Source organism: Mesoplodon bidens (genome assembly GCF_964165515.1).
Source record: "Mesoplodon bidens genome assembly, chromosome: 5".
Lineage (NCBI taxonomy): Eukaryota > Metazoa > Chordata > Mammalia > Artiodactyla > Ziphiidae > Mesoplodon > Mesoplodon bidens.
Genome location: NC_138161.1, coordinates 49,413,808 through 49,431,203, shown reverse-complemented (window position 1 = coordinate 49,431,203; position 17,396 = coordinate 49,413,808). Strand labels below are relative to the sequence as shown.

Sequence of the window (17,396 nt, the reverse complement as noted above, 5' to 3'; positions counted from 1 at the left end):
TACTTCAGAAGAGTTACTGTTGTTTTGTTTTGTTTGTTTTTGTTTTTGCTTGCTATTGATTGATACTTCCTTTTAGATTTTATTTATTTATTTTTGGCTGTGTTGGGTCTTCGTTGTTGTGCGTGGGCTTTCTCTAGTTGCGGTGAGCAGAGGCTACTCTTCGTTGCAGTGTGCGGGCTTCTCATTGCGGTGGCTTCTCTTGTTGCAGAGCATGGGGTCTAGGCGCATTGGCTTCAGTAGTTGTGGCATGCAGGCTCAGGAGTTGTGGCTCACAGGCTCTAGAACACAGGCTCAGTAGTTGTGGCGCATGGTCTTAGTTGCTCCATGGCATGTGGGATCTTCCCGGACCAGGGCTCGAACCCACATCCCTTGCATTGGCAGGCAGATTCTTAACCACTGCGCCACCAGGGAAGTCCCTGATTAATACTTCTTGGACTATAGTATTATTATAGTGAAGGAAGTACTTATATAATTACAGACCACTTTGGGAACCAGAAAGAAACAACTCTGTAGTTCTCTATTGTGTCTTTAAGCGCTGTAAAAGTTAACTGTCATTTTAAAAATCCATATTACTATTCCATTAAAAATAGTTTTCAACTTTTTATATACCCAAGCTGAAGGAATGTGTAAGAAAGAAACTTTCATGCAGTGGTAATTTGTCTCTAGCCCTCATTTTGTACTCTATCCCTATACCTACATTTCTAACATTTCAAGATGTCTCCTAATTATTTCACTGATCCTTCCCAAACCAATTTATTATTATCATATTATTCAGCCCTATCGTTTTACTGATAGTGCTATCCTTATTCTACTAAGGATAGGCTCAAAAATCTCACGTTATTATCTACTCTTCATCTTGGACATTGTAGATTTAATCTCTAGAAGTTCTGTTTGGGTCTTTTTTATATTTTTCATGTCTCTAACTTTTTGAACATATGGAATATAATTATTATATAACAACTGTTTTAATGTCTTTTTCTACTTATTCTAGCGTCCTTGTCAGTTCTGGGTTGGTTTCAATTGACTGATTTTTCTCTTCATTATGAGTGTTATTTTTTTTTTTCTTCTTTGCATGTCTGGTGATTTTTTTACTGGGTGCTGGTATATTCCTATAAATATTCTTGAATTGTGTTTTGAGACAGATTATTTGGAAACAGTTTGATGCTTTTAAAGATCTTGCTTTTTAAGATTTGTTAAGCGAGACCAACAAATTAATCCCCACTATTGAGGAAAGACCCTTCTGAATACTGTACTCTGTGCTTCATGAATAATGAGGTTTTCCAGCCTGGCTGGTAAGCAGCAGGCAGTATTCCCACAACCTGCGTGAATGCTGGGTACCATTCCCTCTACTTTTTTCAGATAGTTCTTTCCCCAGTCTTAGGTATTTTCCTTACGTACATGCAGTGATCAATATTCTGCTAAATTCTTGAGGAGGACTCTCTGCAGATGTCTGGAGTTCTCTGTCTATAGTGCTTTTTCTTTTGCAGTATTCTGACCTGCAAACTCTCGCTGCCTTAGTCTCTCCTGACTCTCAGCATCTCCTCAACTCAAGGAATCTGCCATATTCCACCTGGGTTATTCCTTTCTGTGCTGCAGCCTGGAAACTTATCAAGGCAGTAAGCTGAGGCAGTTACGGAGCTCACCATTTCTCAAGGGTCACTGTTCTTTGTTGCCTGATGTCCAGTGTTTTAAAAACTATTGTTTCATGTGTTTTGTCTGATTTTTTGCTTGTTTCAAATACTAGTGTAAATCTGATCCCTATTATTCCATCTTGGCTGGGAGTAAAGTTTTCATTATTATTGACTCTTCACCCTCCCTTCCTTCTCTACATACTCAGTTGCCTGAGTAGTAGATTTGGTCTCTCAAATTTATTTATTCTCTTTCTTCTGTCATCATGATCTTTTTAGTACTACTTATCTTATATAAATTGTTATTCTTTTAAAACAGTCTCCTATATCCTTTGTCTCTGTTTTCCTATCTGTTAAGTATATTATTACCACCATTATTATTCTTTACTCCATGAATGCAATTCTCACTAGAAACTTGTATTAATTTCTCACTACCTGTCAAAATGAGTTCAAACACAGTCAGGCATTTGAGTGTCTTGATAATATGACACTAATTTGTCTTTTCTGCCATCTACTTATAACCCTGCACCTATTACATAGTCCAGCAAAACTGAATTATAAACAGTTTACTAAACAAAGCCCATCCTTATTCACTCTTTTGCCTTAATTCTGTGTTACTCTTGCTTCGTGGAATATTCTTTTTATCTTAACCTGTTGAAATTTTATTCCTCTATCAAGGTTTCTCACAAGGGTTATCTTCTTGAAAACTTTTCCTGATTTTAAACAGATATTATTAACTCTCATAATACCTTATTTGTATCTCTTTTATGGTTCATATAATATTTTGCCCTATTTTAAAGTTATTGGGTAGCATTATGATTATTTTCCTTCTAAAGGTTGAGCATCTTATATCTTACTTATTTTTGTATTCCTAAATAGTGTCAAATTTATATTTTGTGAGATGAATTGGATCATCTTTGATGTTAATTTTGATATGTTTTATTGGAATTAACTAATAAAATTTTATTTCAAATTCAGTTCTAAGAGTATTTTTCTATACTTCCTTTTCACTGAACTGCCTGTATCTCTGACTCTTTGACTTCTTTTCAGAGGGGATTCTACTTTATTTTTTAAACTACTTTCTATTTATTTTTAATATTGATGAATAACTTTCAAATAGAAAAGTACACAAATTTTAAGTGTATAGCTCATGAATATTCACATATGTGTGTACCCCTGTTATCGCCATTCAGATTAAGGTAAAGAACACTTGCAGCACACCAAAAGCATTCTTTGTGTCGCCTTCCACATAGTATACCCTCCACATAACCACATTAAAAAAAAATTCAAGTTGTGTTTGTCTTTTATGTTTTTTTTTAAAAGCAATTCCAAGATCATTTTGAACCTTTATAAACTATTAACTTTTATAAACTATTAATAGTAGAGTTCTCTAATTATGAGAGGTTTAATCACTAAGTGATTGAATTATAAACTTGTGTTGAAGAATTGTTTTAGTAAAGAAATGGACTAAGGATTTAGAGATTAGTCATGTCTCAGAGTTATTAAAATTTCTCTAGATTTATTTAGGAACGTCGTGGTTTCCATTTTGTATTTGATTGCATGACGATTTGATTAATATTTCCTTGTACCATCACTCTTCTGGATTGTAAGCTCTACGGGGGCAGGAACTTTTTTTGCCCCCTCTCATTTTATGTCGCTAGTATAAATATGGTACTTGGCACATATTAGGAATTTGAGAAATATTTGTTAAGTAAATGAATATGTGGAAAATTTCTGCTTTAATTGATCTTGATAGAAGGTGAGGTAACTAAAGAACAAAAAAAAGCTGAAATCAGAGCAAACTGCAAGATTGCTTTGACTCTAATAGAACATAAAAATGAAGATTTTCTGAACACAGATAATTGGAGGAAGACCGGATAAAATCTAAAAATAATTTACTTTTGTGGTGTTGTTACTTTGCAGGTATCTTATATTGGAGAAGGTGTCAGATGAACTTGTTGAACGAAGTCACATTTTTAGTAGCTTTTTCTACAAATGCTTGACGAGAAAGGAAAATAATTTAACAGAAGATAATCCAAATCTTTCGTAAGTCAGTCTTTCAGTGTACTTAAGTTTAAAGAGGAAAACATACTATTTTGATGGACTTAGCGAAATAACTTCTTACAGTATTTCCTAGAGTGAACAGTATTACCACTTTTGCAGGTGCTGGGCCTGTTTGCTCTGAGAGGCATTTCTTACCCTTCCACTGTTCTGTTCCCTATCACAGGGAGGCTGACTCTTACAGGTTGCATTTCCAATTGCATGTTCTGTGGGGGATATTGGAGGTTGGGAGGCAAGGAAAGAAGAAGTCAGGATGTTTCTTTCTTACCCTCTTTGCCTTGGGCAGTTATTCTGGTAGTGGTTCTAGTTCCTCTGTGGGTCCTTCTTTCACTGGACAGACCTGATAGAGCTCCAGCTTCCATTTGGAGGTACTACTTCTTCACTTTGCCCTTCAGCATAAGGGTGTAGCATTATCCTACTATGCTAAGCTCTGGTTGCCTCACTGATTGCCTTTTGTGGCATTGTGCTTTTTCTATCACCACTGTAGCCAATTATTTGCATTACATTTTATCTGTCTTAAATATATAGGGAGGTTTATGTTTTCCTGGTTGGACCCTCACTAACATACTACTATTTAATTAAACTGATGTAACATTATAAAAATACCATGTTCCCACAATTCAGCTGAATTTCTGTCCAGGTATTTTTTTTATTAATTCTAAAACCTATAGAGCAGTGGATGGGGCTAGGCAAAAAGGAGGAAGGAGTAATTTTTGTATCTTAGCAGTAACTTGGATAGTTGTGAGCCTGGAGCCACTTCATCCCTCTCCCTGCCCCTAACAATTCATGTGATAATCTATATGGTAGGCCCATGATAAAATTAAGAGTTTTTATTTTTTAAAAGTTAATGTAAGCATTTGTCTACCACTTTACGAGGTACATTTTTGTACATTATTTCTTCCCATAACAGTGCTTTTAGGTATGTAAGGCATTTTTCAAATGAGGAAGCAGGCCAATAAAGATTGGCAGAACTCTGGTAAGTGACAGAACTGGTTGGTACTTAAATCTTTATCTTTTAACCTCTAATCCAGAGATGTTTTTGTTGTACTGGACTGCCTTTGAAAAAATGGCTGTGAGAGCTGTTTCATCCCTTTAAAATAATAGGAATAATAAGCAAGTAAGAAGGTGATTAAATGGGTAAACTGTCTGAATTTGTTGTATTGTTGGAGAAGGAGGATAGGAATAGAGAGAGTATTAACATTTATTGAGTACCTGCTTGGAGCCATGGCAGTGAACATAAAGTTATTTTGTTTGATTCTACAATAGTCTTATGACATAATGCCATTATTGTTATGAATTGAAGCTTAAAGAAGTTAGATAAGTTATCCGAAGTTGGATATAGCTTTCCAGTTTCAAAGTTCAAGCTTTGTCTGTTATTTTTAGTATTGCAACTATATAATTTATGGCCTAAATTGGGACACTTGAGAGAATAAAAGGAGGCTCTATTAATAGCTATACTGGGCAACCCATGTATACTGGGGCTGTCCTAGACAAACTGGGATGTTTAGTCATCTAAATTTTGAGTGTCTTTGTGGATTTGGAGTTTGTGTTGGTAGACAAGGCCTGCCAGGGTCAACTAAGGAGAAAATCACAGTCTGAAAATATTCCTGATAATCAGGGTTAATGGAGAGGGATATATGGAAGGGGAAGATTTATTAAATAAATTTGATATTTAACATTTCTGATGCCCTCCTCTTCTATTTTATGAGTATAGAAACAGATGGTTGGCACCATGCACTTAATCCCACATTTTGTTTTAAGATTACTAGTCAGTGTGGAGATTATGCATTTGGCATACCCATGTAGAAACTGAGGAAATGAAAAGGTAGATTCTGCTGTATTAAAAAAATTTTTTTAAATTAAAAAATTAGAAAAAATTTAGATGTTGTATGAATGATCATATATAAACATAATACAAAACTGAGTTAGATGAGTGGCATCTTCCAGTGTAAGATAGATCTTATATTTATCTTATGCATAATATATATTTATATACACACATACACATATACATATGAACACATACATACATATACACACACACAAGTACTCATACTAATGCTTAGCCTGATATGTATACAATTAGTATTCACACAAAGAATCCCTGCATCGGTTAAAAAAAAAAAAAAAAAAGAACCCAGAAGCAAAGTGACAAGGGATACAAAACATAATTTATGGCCAATAAATCCTACAGGAAACTCAAACTACTAGTGTTAGGAAATAGCAGACTAAATGATTCACAAAGTCATTACTGAGATCCTGCAAGATCTGCTTCTGTCCATGTCCCTAAATTCATCTCACAGCATTCTCTCCCCTCATTTACCACACTTCAGCTCAGCCTACCTCCTTTCAGTTTTCAAATATGCTTAAGCTCTTTCGTTTTTTGACAGAAATTTCTTCTTCTGGCACTTTTTAATTTATTTTACAACATGATCTCTAATCATTTTTTTGTTTGTTTGTTTATTTTCTGTTTCTTATTCTATAAAATACAAGCTCCATGAGGTCAGGGACTTCATCTGTCTTATTTTCTACTCTATGCCTGGTGCATTTTGCTCATCAGTTCTTAGAACATACTAGGAACTCAAAATAAAAGATAATAATGTATGTTATTGAATGGGGAGAGAACTGTTAGACATTAGTTGAGTATTTTCCATACAGTTAGGGACAGAGAATAAGCGATTATATTGCGGCCCCTGTATTCTCTCCTGTCATCCTTGACCCATCCAATATCTAATGTATTCCCAATCAAATAAGGTTAGCAGAATCAGGAAATCTGTCAAACAGCAACATAACAAGACAAAAGAAAACCAGGTGTCTATCCTTAAGATCTTTCAGATGGAAAACAAATTAAGAGACTCTGCACTAGGTAAAAATAATAATTTATAATCATTGTAATGGTTGGGTCATTTTGAAATAAGAAAATGTGGTAAACATATGACTCATTATTTTATGAAGTTAATCTTTTGCATAGTGACTAATTCCTACCACATCTTTTAGCCCCATCTTGCTCCCAATGTCTACTCCTGTGAGTTTGGTTAGATATTCACTTGGACAAGGATAGGGCAAAGACGTCTGTTTCTTGTGTTACTTGGTATGTAAATGTATAAGAACTTAATGGTTTGTTTAATTTTCTGACTAAAAAGAGGTCCTTCGTGGGACTGAGCCAGAAGTCACATATCACCATCTCCTTTATGCCACTGTGAAATGCTATCCCTTTCCTAGAATCCTTTTTGACATCCAAACTTGGTTTGATATCTTCCTTCTTTAACTTCCCTAAAGAGGTAAAGAAAAGGAATTTTTATTCATGTGTCCCAACCCCTTTCTTCATGTTTTTCCTAGATGCCATCACCATAATTCCTTTGTATCCTTTATGACACTTATATTTTAATTATTTGTTGTAGTTTTTTTCTGCCTTCATTATTTTGTAAATCCTTTTAGGGCAGTGTGAGTGATTTTCATTATTTGTTCTTAGGAACCTAATAAATATTTGTCAAAGAAATAAAGGATGGATAGTGGGTATGCTTAACTCATTGTCCTATAATATTCTTATAAATGAAATAAAGGGAGATGAGTTTCATCTTTAAAAATCTAAGACTATATACCTCATCCCTCCTCTTCCATTAAGTTTTAACACCTCCCTTATCACAGATATAACATTTAGACAATTCTGTTAAGGTTTAATGATAATATTTTATATCAGCCCAGGTGGAACTAAATAGAATAAATAGGTATAGCTATTTATATTCAGTTGCTGAGACACTTTTGGAATCTGTAAAGCATTTTATTGTTTATCTAAACAATAAACTTTATTGTTTATAAATAGTGATCATATTTAAAAACAGCCAGGAGTTAATAACATGAGATAATTTTCTAGTCTGTTAAATATTATGTACCTTGAAGAAGATGGTTAAATAAACTAAAGCTAGCATTTTTCAGTGTATAAAAAAGACCCCTGAAATCCTTATCTTAAATTTTTAATTTTTTATCTATCAAATATGTCTATCTTTTTGTTCCCAGAATGGCTCAGAGAAGACATAAGAGAGTAAGAACATGGACTCGTCACATAAACATCTTTAATAAAGATTACATCTTTGTGCCTGTAAATGAGTCGTGAGTATTTCAGATTATTAAAAAAAAATCAGAGAGTGCAGAAAAATACTTTGTGCATTTTTAGATTAATAATCAGTAAAAAGTATGGGTAGATAAATCCAGGTATTATTTTTAATTTTTTTCTAAAGAAGTAGCTAAAATAATGAGTTTATCTTGGATTTTGGTTTGACAGTACTTATACTGTAAATAGTGGGAAGAAAAAATGACAAACGCCCACAAGACTATAATGGCTTAGACATTCAGCTTATTTTGAGGTGGGACTCAAGAAAAGATTTTCTAAACAAAAAAATCAAAAGCTTTTAGGATAAATTTTCAAATATTTAAGAGAACAAGCTCTTTAAGCACTAACAGAAACAAGGTGATGCTATAAGTCTCTTTGTTTGTTTATTAAAGCAGATTCTCAACAGGAAACACTAATTATATAAAAGTAAATAAGTTTGACTTACTCAGATTTTACCCTAAGAAGTCTTAGTGCTTTTTAAATTAGTTTTGGAATGCGTGTTCAGATACTACAGTGGACTTCTTCAAAATTGATGTTTGTTTTACCCACCTTCTCAGCTATAGTTCTAGAACGTATTCTTCTACATTGTTTAGATTTTGTGTTATTAAGATTATATTTCTTTTCAACAGGTCTCACTGGTATCTTGCAGTCATTTGTTTTCCATGGTTAGAAGAAGCTGTGTATGAAGATTTTCCACAAACTATATCCCAGCACTCCCAGGCTCAGCAATCCCAACATGACAACAAAACAATAGGTGATAAACTTAATGTCGATGGTGTTTTTAATAATGTTGGCAACAGTAAAATGATTATAGAGAACAATATGAAGTTAAAGGATAGTATAATTATTTCTTATTATTTAGTTTATTAGAAGAAATGTCTGAAATTTTCATGATAGATACGATACCCAAGACTCATGCATAAACAAAATGTAATTGTCAGGTTTTACTGTTATATCAAGTTTTATCATAGCAGTTTTTATAAAATAATCTTTCTAAGAATTCATGCCATGAATCTTCAGGCATAGCTTGAAATCTCCCCTTTTTTCTTTTTCTTAATATAAATTAACACAATTCCTGTTGACACTAGTAATTTGGCTAGGTAATATCGGGTCTCTTATAATTCTTCCATGATTTTTCTTATGTTACAGCCCAAATCTTAAGTAAGCAAATAAGCCTACTTTCTTTGAGAAAAAAAAATCAAGTTGTATTTTATAGCTGTAGCCTAAGCAGCAAGCAGAATTAATAATAGCCATTACCATTAATACTGGCCAAAACCTATCTCTTGTGGGGGAAAAAGAAAGACTGATAAAGCAACTGATTACTTTCTATTTTGTCTAACCCTCCTATGCTGCAAAAGTGTATTTATGCAACACTCTATGATCATTTGTTAGAAGAATTATTACTAGGCAAATTAACCCTCCTCCACATTAAAACAGCAGAGATTTTGATAAGTAAGCAATCTATGAAGATTGTCTTTTTACAGGAAACTGGCCCCAGCTAACTGGTATTTCAGGTTCTGGCTCTGGGGTGTATGTATTGTGTGATGACAGCCAATTAAGCATTGTCAGTTTTATCCATCGATTGAATTTTTTTGTAACATTAACCATAAAAAAAAAATAGTTCCCAGGTATTTTTTCCTTTTAATTACTACTATGCATACAAATTACAATTTAAACTTATCTAAATACTTTGTATTAGACATAAAATAAACACACATAACTGTTTTGTTATTTCTAACTAGATAATGATCTGCATACTTCTTCAGCACTATCCTTGGGTATAGAAGATTCTCAAGTAAGTGTGTTTTTATAAATGTGAAAGAAGGAAAACTCATGAATATAACAATTTTATCTGGAAAATAGGGCATAGCTAGGTGGGCTATGATGGATATTGGTATACCATAATTAAATTATGCTGTTTTATGATTCTTTGGAGTATTTCGTTGGGGTAGAAAAGAAAACAAGAGAAATTATTCTTTTTGCATCTGTTTAGCTTACTTTAACTCCCTAGGTTTGTTTATAGTTTATCTGATCATCTTGGTCGACTACTTTTTCAATTTCTATGGAAAAATGTACTTTTATTCTTCATTATGTCATCAGTTTTTGCACTCAGAGTAATTAACTACCTATATTTTATATTCCACTTTCTATTATTATAAATTGTTGGTAAAAATCATTCAAAGTAGACTCATGGTCAATCCATATGACTCCTGAGGCTAAGATAGTTATGGTTAACTTTTCTTTAAATGGACCTCTAAACTGATATTCATGGTCTAGATTTGGTATCTTAATTGATTAAGGTAGCCACCTAATTATTTTTTAATACATACAGACAGCAGCAGCCTCCCTGGCATAGGCCTGTGTCTTTACTGTCACTGGTACAGGGTGGGCAGAAAGAAGGAGGTTTCCTTTTCTTATGTCACAGCCGCAGAATAGGGGAGCTCCTTCTTGCCTCTAGAGCCAGGTTTCCCAAATTGGGTTCCATGGAATACTTGTTCTAAGATGCAGTTTATGATAAAAAGGATTCTAAGGTCAGTTAAGTTGGGTAAAGCCTGTGTCCTATTCCTCTCTTAGAGATTCACTGTTATATTAGAATAATAAAGGTGCTGAGAAGTTCTGCATATTAAAGGAAGTTTGATCTATTGATTCTTAAATTATCAACAAAAATAACAAAATACCCCATCTCTTATCCCTTAGTATACATTAATAATCTGCTTCTTGTGCTTCAAAGGGAAGAAGTCTGTCTCTATTGATATCATATACTGACTTAAGAGAATGTGTATAAGGACAGGTTCAGTTAACTTCTTTATCTTTGCTTAAGATGACAACTCTGAATAGAAGTAATTCAAATTCCAGGTTGTTTTTTAGGCCATGTTAAAGCTCCATAACTTCTTGAGGTCACATGTAAGAGTGCATAAACTACTGTTTCACCAGTATAAGAAAAGAAATCTATAAATTAAAAAAAAATGAAGTTGGCTCACTTTAGATGATGAAAAGAACTCTTATTTGAAATTTTAATTTTAAAGTTATTTGAAACATTTTCTATTTCTTTTTTTTTAAATTTATTTATTTGGTCTTAGTTGTGGCTTGTGGGCTCCTTAGTTGTGGCAGATGGGCTCCTTAGTTGTGGATTGAGGGCTCCTTAGTTGTGGTTTGAGGGCTCCTTAGTTGTGGCTTGCTGGCTCCTTAGTTGCGGCACACGGGCTCCTTAGTTGTGGCATGCAAACTCTTAGTTGCGGCATGCATGTGGGATCTAGTTCCCTGACCAGGGATCGAATCCAGGCCCCCTGCATTGGGAACACAGAGTCTTAGCCACTGTGCCACCGGGGAAGTCCCTGTTTGAAACATTTTAAAGAGTAACTGAATATTAATTTATTCACACTAGCTTTAATTGCAAAGTTGTAAAAATTCATGTTATTTCAGAGTCCTGAGATGAATATGTCAGTACCAAAGAAAATGTGTAAAAGGTATGTACATGCTATAATAATAGCCTTTTCAGATACATAGGTTTACTTCATATATGAATATATACATCTTGATTTCTTCCTGTGATTTTCATAGGCCATGCATTCTCATACTAGACTCCTTGAAAGCTGCTTCTATACAAAACACAGTTCAGAATTTACGAGAGTAAGTAATGACAATTTTACTAAAACCTCAATAATTTTTAAGTTGCCTTAAGAATTACTGAAAAGATTATATCAGGAATTATATTTTATTATTTATTGAGATGAGGCCTGTAAATCTAATTAATAACAAATATCCCCATTATGTGTAAAATATTTCTCAAGGATTATATCAAAAGCAAATGTGGAATTTGTATTCACAATTGAGCAAAAGACATAATTTTACAAAGGAGCATTGCAAATATTAGTGGTTGTCAAAAGTTAACACTTTAGAAAAAAATAAGAATTCTTTCACATTCTTATTTTGTGTGTACATGTGTATTTGTAATTTTTAAATTTCCTACAGGATCTGGAAAAAACTAGTATCTAAAGTTTAAAAATAATTTGTTTAGTTTACTTTGTAATATAAGTAACTTATGTATATGAGTTGTGAAAGTTGAGTTGTTGAAAAAAAGTCTGGCTTTTAGTTTGAAACTCAGATGATTTTATTTAAAGTAGCACTTTTGAAGCCTCATATTATAATTTGTGCTGTTAAGGTTTAAAGTCTTTTGAAATGTGGCTGGAGGCAATATATTTGGCAGCAAATGTTTTTCCATTTTTGTGAAAGTGTTGCATAATAGTAAAGAAATTTCTACTCGAGTCACTCTACTTTTTGATGGTTTAAGGTATTTAGAGGTAGAGTGGGAAGTTAAACGAAAAACTCATCGTGAATTCAGCAAAACAAACATGGTGGACCTATGCCCTAAAGTTCCTAAACAAGATAATAGCAGTGATTGTGGAGTATATTTACTGCAATATGTGGAAAGCTTCTTTAAGGTATGTAAAGACATAAATACATTTTTTAATTCACAATTACCAGCATATAATCACAAATTACTGGGCAAGCAAAGAAGCAGGAAAATGTTAGAGGTAATCAAGAAATAAGAAAAAAAAAGGCATAGAACCATATATAACCCAGATATTGGAGTTAGAAGATAAGAACTTTAAAATGATTTGATTAATATGTTGGAGAAAATAGTCAAAGATAAACAAAATGGATGAAAATGGAATCCGCTAAAAAAAAAGTCAAGTGGACATTCTAGAACTGAAAATGCATAATGATATATCTGAAATTAAGAACTTACTGTATGGGTTTGATAGCAGACTGAATAAAGCAGAAGACAGATAAGGGAACTTTAAAAAAGGACAATAGAAAGTATCCCACTGTAGCTCAGAGAGGAAAAAGAATGTAAAGAAGAGAACAGAGCATAAGAGACAAGTATGATACAGTTACAAAGTCTAATTTACATGTAATTGGAGTTGCAGAAGGATTAGGGGTGGAGAGAGAGAATAAGGCAGACACAAATTTGAAGAAAAATTTTCAAAACTAAAAGACTTGTGTATTGAAGAAGCTCAGAAAACCATAAGCTACATAAGTACAATGAGAAGTATGGGTATTATTTTCTAGCTCATCAGAGACTCTATAGGAACTGTAGCAACGTTAAAAAGAAATTTTAAATAACAAGGGATCACTCTGCTTTTTGAACTGTTAGCTCATTACTTCAGTCATAACCAGTATTATTTATGAAGATGGGTATAGCAAAAGGTATTTTTGACCAGAAGCTTGTTTGGAGAATCCTTAAAGGTACTTTCAAAGCATGAGGGTTATAGTATGCAGTTATAACTTTTGGTATAATTGGGGAGGATTGATAATATACAGTAGAACATGGTACACATTATGGAAACCACTAACCATGTTATGCTGTTTTTTTTCCCTTTTTTATTCTAGACTGGAACTTCATTATAGGGTGACAGTTCTGGCCTTCTAATACTCTTTTCAAAGAGATTTGATTTTGTTTTTAGATATCCAAAGTGCCTTATTACATAACATAGTCTGAGTCTGTTATGTAATTCAGTCTGTTATATAATTATGTAGCCTCAGTAGAACATACTTCTAATATAGGTGGTAGCACCACTTAAGATTGCTGGGGGGAAAACCTCAGAACACTAAATCTTGTGTTTCACAAATTTGTGCACTAATATAACAGAGTGTGGATTGAAGAAAATAGGTTTCAGGTTGACCATTCAAAACCTGTGGAACTTTGTAACTAGGCCATGAGAAAAACAATTTTAATTCTAATAAAAATACTTACACAGTTAAATCTCCACTGAGATTTGCCCCTCGAATCACAGTTAGTCCTTCATTTCAGCTTTATATTCTGGGACTCTTAATTTCTTCTTTAAGATGTAAGTCCTTCTTACATCTGGCTTCTAATAGTTTCATCAAATTTATAAACATGATCTAGGGGTAGTCTTATTCAGCAGTTACTCATTTATTTTTTTAAACACAGGCAGAATTGTCTTTGCAGTTGCAACTTGCAACTTCCTTATTAAGCTTAACATAATGGAAAATATATCAGTTCCTTAAGCCACTAAATTGGCTATTTCGTGGACTAAAAGAAGGTACCTCTGCAGGATTTTCTATTTTTTATGTGAGTTTCTTCATTTACTGCTAAGGCTTCCTCTTCGTTTTAATAGTTTCAAAATATTAACATGTTGGAAAAGATTGTGTTCAAACCAGCCTGACTTATGCATTGTACTGAATCATTCTCTGTTTACTAATTCTCTTTGCACTAATTCACTTAAACATGCATTGTAGCAGAACATATGGTGTTTAATTTTGATGTTCAGAAGTTAGCAGTTTAATGAAAATGTTCTAAAATTGATTGTGGTGATGATTGCACAACTCTGAATATACTGAAAATCATTCAGTTGAATACTTTAGGCAAATTGTATGTTATGTGAAATATGTCTCAGTAAAGCTGTTATTTAAAAAAGTTAGCAATTTCTCATTTCTTACAAAACTGAGCTTAAAACAAATTTGAATTATACTGCTAAAGTGATTGCACTCTGTCTTTTCTCTCATTAGGATCCTATTGTTAACTTTGAACTTCCAATTCATTTGGAGAAATGGTTTCCTCGTCATGTAATAAAGACCAAACGGGAAGATATTCGAGAGCTCATTTTGAAACTTCATTTACAGCAACAGAAGGGCAGCAGTAGCTAGTTAATCTGTACAAACATGACACAGATGTTCTATACGATTACCGGAAAGCTGCTTATCAGCATTTGTGTTAGCCAGCTCACAGAGAAGCAAATAACTTGCAGTAGTTTTATAAGTCACTGTACATTATTTAAAATATATAAGATATAATAGAATTGTTAGGATCTCATAGATGGAGTGGAAATGGGGGTGATATAGATAAAGTCATTAGATAGAAATTAAAATTTCATAAATATTTGATATTTTTCTGATTAAATATGCTTGGATTATGCAATAGCATATGTAATGTGGGAATGTTTTTATAGATAATAAAACGATGTGATCTGTACTTCCACATAACTGGGAGTTGAAGGGAGTTAGGTCCTCCCTGGTGCCAGCCCCAGCGCTTGTCAAATTCGTTGACAAGTCACATTATATTGTAATTCTGTTCTTTGCAGCTCAAGCATGCAATATGAATACTGTGTATTTTTTTTTTAAAGAATTTAGTTTCAAGGCTTCAGAAAATGCCATTTACGGCATCCCTTCTGTATAGTGTGAGAGAAGACATAATGTTAGGAAGGTGATAAAAATTCACTCTTTCAATGCGCAGCTTATTTTTCTCAGTTGCTAAGTGGAACCATTACTCTATTCTAATTGTTGTTTGTTTTCCATTTCTTTTGATGTCATGTGTGGGGATCTGAGAATTTAGTTCATTCATTCAGAGTGAAATTTGGAAGAAAAATTTAGCTATCCAAAATAGGTTTTTAAAAATTGTATATGTAGCTCAACTTAGTTTATTTGAGGTATAGCTATATAAATATTGACTTCTATCCTATTTTGACATCCCAGAATATATGTACACAGTTTCTGTAAGTATAGAGGATAAAATTAGTGACTTCATAACTTTAATTAAAAAAATATCCTCAAAGTCTTCTATATTAATTGTTAGGACTAAATACATAATTTTATAGCTGTTTACCCAGTATTCATCTGCAAAAGCCAGATTGCTCTCATTGCTTTTGTATTTTTCAGTTGTAATTTTTCAGGACCTGTGATCCCCATGGAGCATAAGTTTTTATTAAATGTTCAGGTAGCAGTTCTGAATTAATGTGATGATGGTGGTATTACATATGATTAAACACTTCATAACTTTCTAATGTTATCAGGAATATTTTGAGGGGATGATTATATTGTATTTTCTCAGATAAGAAAAATGTTTTTTAATCTTCTGTTTTAAGCATCTCTTAGATTTACATTGTTACTGTATATAAAGCAGTGAAGCAAAGGCAATTTAAGATGAAGCTAAAAGTCGGAACATTTTATTTCAAAATCTTGTGAATTGAGGTTGTCAGTTAAGCCTTAGTGTCCTTAAGTTTCTATTAATCTTGTCATCATCTTTATATTGTTAAAGATATTTGTCCTTTGGAGATTTCCTATAAAGATGGTTATAATTACATGTTTCATTCCCAATTTCTGTGTGGGGGGAGGGGATTTTTTAGATGACAATTATTTTGTATATCTAATTTTGGGAAAGCAAGTATCTAATACATCTCCTTGTGACTTCTTAACTTTTTTGTTTGTATGTTTTTCAAAGACACCACTATCCTTTACCATGTTTTGAAGATTGTTTAAAATTCATTTTCCTAAATTCATATGGAAATAATGCTTTGAGAATATCAACATTTTATATTAAACATGTTTCCAATTCATTAAATTGAGGTGTAATTTTTTTCCTTAAGAAACGTGAGCCATTCTTAGAAATAGATTTTAAATTGTATGTTACTCAGTGCATGTCATATAATTGTTGCTTAGATTAATTTTTCTAACTGTTTTAACAGACGTGGTAATTTTGGTAGTTCAGGGAACATTGTTGAGCATCTACTACTAGCAGGCAATGTACAAGGTAGAAAAAACGGAATGACAGCTCTTATTCCTAAGTCATTTATAGTCTAATGGGAGAAATGGACATATGAACAGTTTTAATATGCCTGTTAGAAACAATCATAGAGTTTTTTGGGAGCACAGGAGGGTGTTCAGTCTTCGTGTGTGTGTGTGTGAGAGAGAGAGAGAGAGAGAGAGAGAGAGAGAGAGAGAGGGAGAGGGAGAGAGAGAGAGAGGGAGGAGATAGTGAGAGGTGGTAGAGAGGTAGTAAGAGGGTTGTCACTAGACAGGGAAAGCCTTCTTAGAGAAGATAATACTGTTTCTCACAACTCCTGGGATAAAAAAATGGTAGCTCTTTTTTTTTTTTTAAGAAAAAGTTTAATACCTCTTAAAATCAGCTTTTGTGTGTGTGTGTGTTAGGGAGAAAATAGGTCTAGACTTATCATACAGAGCCCTTTCTCATTTGATTCCAATCTACATTCTATCATCTTTCCACTGTCACCTACTTTTTAGCCATATAAAGTTATTAATTTATGCTTTAATTACTTTTAGCTTAACACCAAGCTTAAGCCCTTTCTTAATAGGAAATTATCTTGTGTTTTCTTTCTTTCAATAATACTATTTCTTTGGAAATGTACTAAGCTAAAATGAATGTGAAATGTCAGTTGTATTCTATATATATATATATATATATATATATCTTTTATTGTGAAAATGACCTCTAATTGTTGAACTGTCTGGACTGGGAGAACTGTGAGTAGACATGCATACCCCGAAGCCCTCCTTGACCAGAACTTTTTAAAACTCTTTTGGAAAACCTGGGCCCCTTCTTCCCTCTGTAGAGTCTCTTGTAACTAACCTTGTCCTTATGGAAATTTGCAAACTTTGCCCAGGGGCTGTTAAAAGACTTGGTTCTATGTGTATGAGGCTTTCGTATGCTGGTGTGGTTTGCACCCACCCAGGTGGTCTGTTCTCTTAGAGCTGAGTTCGTCCCTTTTGGGAACTGGAGAAATCAGGATCAGGGCTAGTTTAGGATTCTGAAGAGAAATGTCCTTTAGATCTTTACA

At 33.3% G+C, this 17,396-nt stretch overlaps 1 protein-coding gene across 6 annotated transcripts in view; it reads left to right on the top strand.

Moving 5' to 3' along the window:
- The window catches only part of SENP7 (SUMO specific peptidase 7), a 171,997-nt gene extending 155,843 nt beyond the window's left edge, over positions 1-16,154 (top strand). For all 6 annotated transcript variants that reach the window (XM_081236002.1, XM_081236006.1, XM_081236003.1 and 3 more), the window contains 8 exons: positions 3,552-3,674; positions 7,707-7,799; positions 8,430-8,554; positions 9,543-9,595; positions 11,224-11,267; positions 11,362-11,430; positions 12,092-12,242; positions 14,335-16,154. In XM_081236002.1, the coding sequence (XP_081092128.1) occupies positions 3,552-3,674; positions 7,707-7,799; positions 8,430-8,554; positions 9,543-9,595; positions 11,224-11,267; positions 11,362-11,430; positions 12,092-12,242; positions 14,335-14,472 (796 nt within the window). In that variant the 3' untranslated portion in view covers positions 14,473-16,154. The remainder of the gene's footprint in view (positions 1-3,551; positions 3,675-7,706; positions 7,800-8,429; positions 8,555-9,542; positions 9,596-11,223; positions 11,268-11,361; positions 11,431-12,091; positions 12,243-14,334) is intronic.
- The last annotated feature ends 1,242 nt before the right edge of the window (positions 16,155-17,396 follow it).